Source organism: Neophocaena asiaeorientalis, unplaced genomic scaffold, assembly GCF_003031525.2.
Source record: "Neophocaena asiaeorientalis asiaeorientalis breed wild unplaced genomic scaffold, Neophocaena_asiaeorientalis_V1.1 scaffold589, whole genome shotgun sequence".
Taxonomy (NCBI): domain Eukaryota; kingdom Metazoa; phylum Chordata; class Mammalia; order Artiodactyla; family Phocoenidae; genus Neophocaena; species Neophocaena asiaeorientalis.
This window is the reverse complement of record NW_020172683.1, coordinates 145,357-156,052: the sequence shown is the minus strand read 5'-3', so window position 1 is coordinate 156,052 and position 10,696 is coordinate 145,357. Positions and strand designations below refer to the sequence as shown.

Genomic DNA, 10,696 nt, shown 5'->3' with positions numbered 1-10,696 from the left:
GGTGGTGGGCGGGGTGGGGTTGGGGGTCCTCTCCAGCCTCCCTCCTTCCTCCTCCCTCCTCCCACAGACAACTGGCCGTTCCAGGCTGTCCTCACTTACCTGAAGCGGGCTGGCCAGGTCTTTCTTCCATGCTGTTGCACAGTGTTCCTAGGTTGGAATGCCACCCGCCTCCTTGCTCACCACCTCCAACACCTACCTGAGCACCGCCTGTCCTTTCAACCTTCCTCAGACCCTTTCCTTGACGCCCCACTCCCATCAGATGAGCTCAGCGCCTCCTTTCTGCTCCCCTGTGGCCTCAGTATATTTCTGCCCTTCAACACCAGCACACCTCTTGGCACCCAGGCTGCTGGGTGGTGAGCAGCTTGCAGTCAGAAGCTGTGTCTTTATCTTGGTGTCCCCAGTACGTAGCGAATGGACAAATACATAAGTCTGCATTCTTCCCTGGCCTTCCTTTGGGCCAGAAACCTTCTTATTCACCTTTGTGACTCCACCACAGTGCCCTCTATGTGGTAGCCTCACAAAGAAGGTTTGTTGCTGAATGGTAAATCTAGCCGTTCCCACTCATGCTTTCCCGTGCCAGCCCACAGTGTGGGGATACTGAGTTGATTCTTTGAAAATGGCCTGTAAATATGAAATGTATTTTAAATATTTGTCAAAAGAATCCAACGTGGTACATCATTTACAGTCCTCGATCCCCAATAATGCCGCACCCAAGCGCCATGTGTCTCTTACGAGACAATCCAGCAAAAGTCACCTTAGGGGCTTCCCTGGTGACACAGTGATTGAGAGTCTGCCTGCTGATGCAGGGGACGCGGGTTTGTGCCCCGGTCCGGGAAGATCCCACATGCCGTGGAGCGGCTGGGCCTGTGAGCTGTGGCCGCTGAGCCTGTGCTTCCGGAGCCTGTGCTCCACAACGGGAGAGGCCACAACAGTGAGAGGCCTGCGTACCGCAAAAAAAAAAAAAAAGTCACCTTAGGAGCACAGTCGAGGCACTCACTCCCCACGCTGCACAGGTATATTCCTCCTTTCCTGTTGCACACACCCCACAGGGCAGCCCAGGAGCAGATCAGGGCACAGGCGTGCACACCTGCAGTGCTAGGTCACCAACTCGACCTCATGAAAGAGGAGACTTCGGTTCCTAGTGACTGTCTGCTTGTCCCTGTGGGCCCTCCTCTCCCTTGAATTCTATGCTTCCTGAGAACCTATCTCACGACTCTGGTGTCGGTGTGGATGGGGAAGGGTAAGAGAATCCCCAGACGGAATGTTAACCTCAAGCTGCCATTTGCTCCCTAACCAAGCTGTCATCAGTCATGCGAATGAGAAGCCTGTGTTTCAGGTGGAAATGCCCCGAAGCCCACTCTTCCACCCTTTGGCAGAAGTGGAGTCAGAAAGGAAGCAGGGGTTCCAGTGAGCAGAAGGGGTGCCCCACTCTCCCTGTACTGGTGGTTTCTTTGCCTCCCTCCTCTAGGGGAAGGAGCGGGCTCAGGACCCACGCACCAGCTCCAGTTCTGCCTAGGGCTTGATCGGCGGCTCCCGGGAGGTACAGAAGGGCCACGTGGTGCTGGGCAGTGCAGGCTTGAGAGCTGATGTCAGGCCAAAGTGAAGGCGTGAGAAAAGAGGGTAGGATTTCAGAGGGACCAGAGAAGGGAGGTTTGCAGAAGTCTCCTATTCATTTTTCTCAGGCTGTCAGAGGTCTTCAACTAGTCCAGATGGTGGAACTTTTGTATGAAATGTAGGAAGTGTGTCACCCACGAGAGAGCTCAGCCCCTCAGACTGCGTGCTCGGGTTGGAAAGAGGGACCTAGCTGGATTTCAGCCTCCAGCCCCACCCCCGCTGCCAGCTGTCTTATTCCTGTTCCACTGCACGCAGGGGCCCGAGGTCACCATTTAGTCTGTGGGTCAACCCCTCCTGCCTAAACCCCCTCTGAATTTACCAGCCACAGACGAGCCTGGGTTTCATATCCACCGAGATGGGGCTGAGACCGAAGTGTCCATCTCTGTTTCATGGAAGAAATAACGGTTACTTCTCTCACCCCTCCACCCCTTACCCACTTCTTTGCTGCCCCAGATTCCTCACCATTTCCTCACCTCTCTGTCTCTCTCTCTCTCCGCACAGGCAGGGAGGAACCGGAGAGACCCCACGCTGATCAGAAACAAGCAGCTGTGCTCCACGTGTCGAGAAATGAAAACGGTAGTCGTGGAGGATGGCAGACGTGGGCGTGAGCATCCCCAGGGCACAGCTCTACCCCTTCCCCACCAAAGCCCGGCAGAGAGACCGTGTCGGGGCCTTGCAGGAAGGGCTGCAGATGAGCAGCTGCTGGTCCTGGGAACACCGTCTCCTGACACGATATGGTAAATCTCCCCATTTGCAACAAACCAAATGATAAATGAACCAAGGCAGCTTGGGCCAGAGGGGAAGAGATGAGATGAGCCATGCTGCTTTGCGCTCGTCGGGTAACTGCACCTTACAGAGGTGCCGGAGGCTGTGGAGCCTCTTCTCCCCCTTACCTTGTCTCAAGCACAACACTCCAGCATCACAACCATGAAACAAGCAGCTTCATCTTGGGGTTTGTCGTGAATTCAGACACGACCACAGTGGCGGTGGAGCTGGGGAGAGGTTCTGTGGTTCTTCCTGGCTATAGGGGTCGTTTGTAACTGGTGGGGGGGATGGTGGGTGGGGGGAGTTTTAGGAAAAGAAAGGCTATCAGAGGGATGTGGGCTCCACAATGACGTAGCTCTGCCATCAGAGCTGCTGAAGAAAGAGGCGTGTTTTGGGGGGTGCTGTACATGTTGGAGCTAGGACTTGGGTCAGTTTAGGGGGTAGGGTTAGGGGCCTTCAGAGTGAGCACCAGGCTGGGTGGAAGGTTAATTTAGCTAAACGGTTAGGTTAGGGTTTGGGAAGAGTCTCTCCAATTCTAATAGCCTGTGATTCTCCTTTGACTCGGGGAGGAAGGTGGGGCTAGATGTACAGAAAGAGGAAGGACAAGGAGTGGAAGACAAACAGGAGACATGAGAGAGGCTCCTTTGATGAGTTCATGGCAAAACTGCTTCCAACCAGCAAGCACTTCTCTGGGTTGTCATGTGGGATTTGGAAATTTAACTGAAGCTACCATCAAAGGTGTACCTGGATGTTCCGACCTCTGTTCATGTTCTGCATAATTAGGATCACAGTGTTCAATATTAGCATTGACTGGGATCTGAGAAGCTGGGATTGGGATTTCTCCTAGTCTCATTCCTGGAATCACTGTGTCCACATTTAGAATGCCCTGACCCCAGGCCTAAGCGGGCCCTGGCCAGCTGGCTCACTTGGGACCTTGACACCTGTTCTCTTTCTCAATACCTCTTTTCTGACCTTTACTCTTGCCCAAACCTGCCCCAAGTGGAAGCACACACCGTGGTTTTACCATTCCTGTAGATGCCCAAGGGAAGGGCCTCAGACACAAAAGTGCCCAAGGGCCCTTCCCTACCATTGTCGAAACCGGGGTTCACAGACCCTGGTGGGAAATGATAGAAAATGAGCGTGAAATACCCTTGTCTCACTATGTGCAGTAACAGCTCCCCTTCCTTCTGGGGCGGGGACTGGGGAGAGGAGGGGCTGTCTGTCTGCTGTTGTCACTGAGACCCCTCCATTCTCTGCAAGGGGTTGAGCGGAGATACTGGGAAAGTATAAAAAGACTCCTAAAAATAGAAGGGACTTCCTCAACTTGATATAGGGTGTCTACAAAAAACCCACAGCTAACAACGGACTTAGTGAGGAAAGACTGGATGTTTTCCCCTAAGACCAGGGACAAGACCAGGATGTGTGTTCTTGCCACTGCCGTTCACCTCTGTACTGTACGTTCTAGTCAGGACAGTTAAGGCAAGAAAAAGAAATTAAAGGTATCCTGATTAGAAAGGAAAAGATAAAACTCTATTTGCAGATGATGTGATTTTATATATAGAAAGTCCTAAGGGATCCATAAAAAATCTACTAGAGCTAATAAATGAGTACAGCAGAGTCACAAGACACAAGATCAATATACAGAAAATAATTTGATTCCTACATATTCACAGTGGACAATCCAAAACTGAAATTAAGAAAACAATTCCATTTATAAAAGCATCAAAAAAGTAAAATACTTAGGAATTAATTTAACAAGAGAAAGGAGAAAGCAGAAAATGATTTATTAATGACTCATATTAAATACAACTTGAGTTTGCTAAGGCAGTACGTTATTTCTTTAAATTAGAATGCAGTTTGGGGCATTGTTCTACATGGGACTTTCTTCCATTGGTGCAACCAAGAACTATGATAATCCCAGATGATCTGAAACTATCCTTTAGCAACTATCCATAGCAAATACTATGAGTCATAGGTAAATCAAAGATTTAAATTAGGACACAGCTTTGTATCTGGTTTTATCGGTTGTGGATTGAGAAATACAATAAGTAAAATGCTTAAAATACAATAAGTAAATGCTTTAGGGATGAGCTTCTTGAGTGGTTTCATTTTCTGGTTATAGTACATAGACAAAAAAAGTTGTTTTTAACCTCTTTGCCTGAAGAGCTATGGAAACTACTGTAGAAACTATAATCTTCCTTTCTACCTTCATAAGAATAGTACAAGGCATAGGATAGGAGATTCCTTCAATAATTTAGGCAGAACTAAATACAAATTCTCCATGTGGATGACATATCTAATTCATAAAGTATGGGAGATTGCACATAAATTTTCTTGAGTCTAAGACAGCCTCTGCTACTTTATATTGACTAAAATTACTGTTATCAGTTTGTTGTCATTTGCTGCTTTCTTATCAAGATCAAGTATATCAAAAATAAAATCCAGTCAAAGTTGGATTAGTTGGATTTCAGGGTTTTTTCTGCATTTAACTACCAGACCGGGAAGAAGGACTAAGTTTTCACTTTATTAAAAAACTCAAAATGTGGAGTCACCCCGGATAAGGCACCAAGATAGGTGGACTTGCCTTGCAGTAGATGGTTGAAATGTAAACATACAGTCACCCTTCCATATGACTAAACAAAAAAGTTATATGTGATCTAATGGCAATCTTTAATTTGTTTCCTCTACAGAGAGCAGTAACGTGGGAAAATAAATAGGTCTTTTTGTAACCTTAGATGACAGCAGGAGTTGTTATATTTCCCTGTATGAGCTCAGAGCCATTTGTACAAACTAAAATATAGACTCAGATACACCAAAACCACGTCCTGGCCCAAGCAGACAGGGCCGTGGAACAAATGTGTATTTGAGCAATGCAGACTCCAGCACTAGTGACATTTACCGCCCCCAACTCTATACTTTTTAAGTGCTCTTGTACTGGATCACAATAAAAGTCATTCTAAAATATATTCCTTACAGACTTTAAATGGAAAACTGGAATTTCTGAGCCAAAGGTACTCTTCTATGAAAGAGACTTTTGAAATGTTTTGTTCCAATTTATTTGTCTTGCAAGTTTGGTACTTTAAAGAAAGTCTCAAATCCTGAGTCATTAATTGTGTGTGTGTTTTTTTTAAAACAAGCTCTTATTCCTTTAAAGCTAAGACCGAAGTTTGAACCAATCCTCAAATCATGTCAATTCCAGACAGAAGTATCATTAGATTAGATTGGTCTTTTTTTTTTTTTTCAGTGTAGTGAAGGGCAACGTCCTACTTCTGTTTGAGATTTAGCTAGTGTGACTCTGAAGTCAGGTCCTCGTTCTGTTTGTAGCTTATAAAATCTGTCCTCACAGTTTTTAAACCTCACTACATATATAAGCAGATTGGAATTGTCCTTCCTGAAATAATTTTTAAAGTGACTTTAATTATAGCCATTGTAGGAATTAAATGATGTTTGTTGACTGGAAGGAATGAAGGAAAAAGGGGAGGGAGGGAGGAAGAGAGAGGAAATAAGTGTGAGCAGATAGATACATATTTGTTGAATTATAGTGTAGACAGATCTTAAAGTATTCAATCTTACAAATACCACCTTCTTGTTTGCCCAAAATGGGTAATAGAAGGGATTTTTCTTTTTCTTAATCCCAGTGAGTCCTCCAATGGCAATTTAATAAAATTAACTGACTGGATTGACCACATTTTTGGTAGCAAAGTAAAAAAAATCCTGGAAAATCTCTGTGGAAGTAGATACCAGGAAATGAATGTAGAGACGTAGATTGCCCATACAAGTTTACAGATTGGTCAGTCTTTAGAAATAAAACAATTTAAAATAATGTAGAAATGGTTTGAGCTTATATACCTTTTGGTTGAAGGTCACTTCCACAGTCTCAGCCACCAGGAGAAATAGGGAGTGATCAAGACGTTTTTCTCAATAATTGGAAGGTTCTAAAAAAATATTCTTAGTTTTGCACTGATCTGGAAGTGTTGTTACTTTTTTTTCTGAGAACTGGAGGATTCTCTCCTTAATTCCTTCTATTTTCAGACCATATATTATCTGACAGTGGAATAAAACATTTTTTTAAATGAAGGTTTTATCAAAATCCTTGAAAATACTACTAAAGTAAAAAGAGCTTCAGAAGTGGTGGTCTTTGGCCAGTCATCTCACACTGCTCCCAAGTGGTCTGAGCACCAGGTTAACAGGTGCTGGGGTCGAGAGACCACCTGTGTTTTAAAATGTACAATGACACATTCCTTTCCACCAAGCTCTAGCCAAATCACTAATGTGTATTCTTGCTTCTTCCAGTCAGAATGATGAGCCTTCATCCACCAAAGGCCCAGACCGTACCCAAACGTCCTCGTGATGACATCCCAACAGGTTTGCTTTCTTTTGGAGTACTTGTAGTGGGAGACATACCACCCCCAGAGTAACACCCAAGGTAATTTCTAAATTTTCTGAACAAATTCCCATTCTCCATCCCTTCTCTTTCACGTACTGCTTATTGACCTGTTTTGCCTGGTCCACAGCCCTCCCTTCACTCCAGCCCTACCTGTCCCCTCTTCAGGCCTCACTTGCATTTATCCATGGTGTGTTCCTTCCCAGGTCCTCTCCACACCACAGGGCTCTGCCCCATTCTTTCTAAAGAGCCCCATAATCCACTTGCTGAAGAATGTCCGTAGGGATGGGGCACAAAGTAGATAATTCCCTTCTCAGGCAGTCTTGATAGTACCAGTTAAGCTGGGAAGGGAAATGTGTCCCCACACCCAAGGCATGGCCTCGCCAAGCCCTGAGCCCTCCCTTCCACAGGCTCCCTAGAACACCTGCCTTCCCCTGGCAGCTGCCCAGTGCTATTCTTATGTTCACGTGCTGGTATGGAAAAAAAGGACAGCACGACTCTATCTCCAGCTTCAGCATTGACCTAAGTCTTATCTTTTAGAGAAGCCAACACTGGGCTGGCAAAGAGGAGGTGGCTCATTCTTTGGAGTGATATGATTCAAGGGTTTAATGCAGTATAGGCTGCCACTTTAGTAACTTTGTCCATCTTCTCATTTGCTCCCAGATTAACTGAAGCCACTTTCAGTTTTTCTCTTATTTGATACACACAGTAAGGAAAATCAAGTTCACTTTGTACTGATGGGAAAGTCTAATCTCTATCCTGGGAGGTTGCAGAGAAGCTAGAGCCAGAACTGAACTGAGAGGACATCAAGAAAGGAAATTTGCGGGTAGAAGGGATATCTTGAAGGGATGTCAAGAGGGAGGACCAGAGACCCAGGTGACAGCTGAGGTTAGGAGATAACCACTCTAGCGGAGTGAAAGACTGCTATAGTCCCAATCCCTTCTTATGTATCCAAAAATATTGGCCTCACTCGTGACTTTCATTTAGCCTAAGTGGACTGAATTTCCAAGAGCTAAGAGCATCCTCCCAATGAAAGCTGCCCCCATCTGCCTGCAACCACTCCATTCTCCCGAAGCCTAGGGAACACTGGGTGACAGGCATGTGCAGTTGGTTTCAGGGTTCTCCGTACCAGCCATACATTCATTCTGAGTTTCCCTTAAACCTGAATTTTTTTCAGGTCTGCCTCACAAAAGATAAAACACACATACACGTGTACACACACTCACACACAATTACATGCCCTTCCCTCAGCAGGAATGTTTATTATCTGATTCTACAGGACAGTGTGATAAGATGCCTTTCATCAATTTATTAACCCTGGGAGTGTATTTCAATTACCAGTGTAAGAACTAGACTCAGTGCATATAGATCAGCACATTATGTTCTGGACAGACCTCGTTCTTGCCCATAGAGTTCATCCAAGGGCAGCAGTGTTGGAGGTGAGACTTCAGAGAGGGTGCTTATGGAGCTGAAGCTTGGTAGATCTGCAGTTGATTCCAGTTGCAACCCTTCTGAGCTGAGCTTTGCTCTTGTGTGTGCTCTCTGAGGTCAAAGAAAAATCCTAGGAGCAAAGAGACCTGAATTCACATCCTAGTCTTGCTAGTCAGGTTTGGCCATATTGTTGAAACTATCTGGGTCTCTGTGTTCCCACTTTTAAAACCAGAGAAGCATTTTGCCCACCACCACCCGCAAGAGCCAGACGCTCAGTACAAGCAGCCTTCACCTTTGACTGACCCAGAAAACCTGCTGACACTGCCCCAGCCCCACTGGTTTATACAGTTTAGACACGTCCCTGTGCTGCGTAGCCTGTGGACATGCTGCAAATACCAAATGGCTGACTCATCCCAGCGACCATCACTGCCAGTGACTGTCTAACTCATTCTGTTGATCATGACAGTAATCTCTAGTATTTTTCTGGATTCAGCTAAACTTGATATGTCCTCAATAATTATTAGTGAGAACTAAGTAAATGGAAAGAGCCTGTCTCTAGTAAGTGATGGGGTTTCTTCTGGATTTGTTTATCTTGACTTTGGCCTTGAGTCCAGAGTTCCATGACACTCACAGGCTCTTGTCCATAAACATTGGTAGAGCTGCTAACCACCTGACTTAGGTCTATCACCTGGCCCAGTGCTGAGATATGGCACAGAGGGTTAGGATTAAGGAGATCTGGGTTCTGGTCCTCAGTCCATCACGACCCTGGACCTGTTTCCTCTTCATTACAGCAATGACACTGAACTGGGTCCTAGGTTTGTGATCTTATGACATCTCTTAGCTCTCATTCAGCTGGACTAAAAGAGCTTCTTCCAGAGAATTCAGGACTCCAGTTCCCTTAGTCATTTAGTGATTTCCAATGGGAAGATGCTATTTTATGCACTGATTTACTCTCCTGCACAATGAGTATTTTCGAAGAGTTGAATATTAACCAACTTCCTGTATATAAACTCATATTCAAAGAAGAGGTCAGGATGGTAAGGATTTTAAGGAGCACTAAAATAAATTATTTCATAAAATGAAGGTTCCTTTTAAAATACAAGTACTTTTCCACTACTGTAGCCTTTCATAAGATCATGTTTGTTTGAAGAGCAGAACCATATACGTGTCCCTGAAAAGTCTTCTGAGAATTGAATCCTCTTTTCCCTTTGACCTGTGTTACAACTCCAGACACACTTTATCTTCATTTATAATTTTTTTTTAAACTTCAATCATTCTTTGGCAAAGACTAGTCTTTTGTTTTATTAATTAATTTATTTATTTTTGCTGTGTTGGGTCTTCGTTTCTGTGCGAGGGCTTTCTCCAGTTGCGGCAAGCGGGGGCCACTCTTCATCGCGGTGCGCAGGCCTCTCACTGTCGCGGCCTCTCCTGTTGCGGAGCACAGGCTCCAGATGCGCAGGCTCAGTAGTTGTGGCTCACGGGCCTAGTTGCTCCGTGGCATGGGGGATCCTCCCAGACCAGGGCTCGAACCCGTGTCCCCTGCATTAGCAGGCAGATTCTCAACCACTGCGCCACCAGGGAAGCCCCCTTCATTTATAATTTAATTGGCAATGTCTCCAAATATTTGAGTTATATTTCTAAGCACTCCTTTCTGGCCTCTTTGTCAAGATTTGTAAAAGCTTAAGTTGGTGGGGGCTAAGATGGTTCTAGTAAAATGGATTCTCATGTGAACTTTGAAGCTGTTTTATAAGGTTAAAGAAGTCTTTGGTGACTTCGGTTATTTTGAGTAGATTTTAAAAATAGACTCTAAGGAGCCCTTGTCCTTCCTTCTTACACTGTCCTCCAGAGGGCGCTCGCTACAGACTGCCCATTCTGGGCCCCAGAACAGCTGTCTCCCATGGACTGCTGTCAGATGCCTACAACACTCTGCAGGACATGCAACTCTCTTCCTTGCCCAGAAAGGAACCAGTGGGCAAGACAATGAGGCAGTGAGTGGTCGGAGCTCATCCCCTTCCAGACTCTCAGAGAGAAAGCATCCTCACCAAGCCAGTTTCTGACACTAGTGCCTTCTCATCACTTCCTCTTAGCATGAAAAAGATGACTCAGGGGCTTCCCCGGTAGCGCAGTGGTTGAGAGTCCGCCTGCCGATGCAGGGGTCATGGGTTCGTGCCCCGGTCCGGGAGGATCCCACATGCCACGGAGCGGCTGGGCCCGTGAGCCATGCCTGCTGAGCCTGCGTGTCCGGAGCCTGTGCTCCACAACGGGAGAGGCCACAACAGAGAGACGCCCAAGTACCGCAAAAAAAAAAAAAAAATAATGATGACTCAGTTTTACCTTCCTAACTGTTGCTAGAATTCTAGCTCTTGCCGTTATCTTATCACTCATTTCTCCTAAAAACAAAGTGGTTTAATGTCCATGATTATAAAGATATGTTGATTAAAATGGAACATATTGAGTGTCGTTCATTTTACTTTGCTAAAGATTCTTTATAATAGACAAAAT

General features: G+C 45.6%; 1 protein-coding gene across 1 annotated transcript in view; it reads left to right on the top strand.

The window, feature by feature from the left end:
* Nucleotides 1-10,186, top strand: part of CUNH1orf105 (chromosome unknown C1orf105 homolog) — a 22,160-nt gene extending 11,974 nt beyond the window's left edge. Inside the window, 4 exon segments of the mRNA XM_024739841.1 lie at nt 2,116-2,188; nt 4,271-4,354; nt 6,673-6,744; nt 10,041-10,186. Coding sequence (XP_024595609.1) covers nt 2,116-2,188; nt 4,271-4,354; nt 6,673-6,744; nt 10,041-10,186 — 375 coding nt within the window.
* Nucleotides 10,187-10,696: the final 510 nt, after the last annotated feature.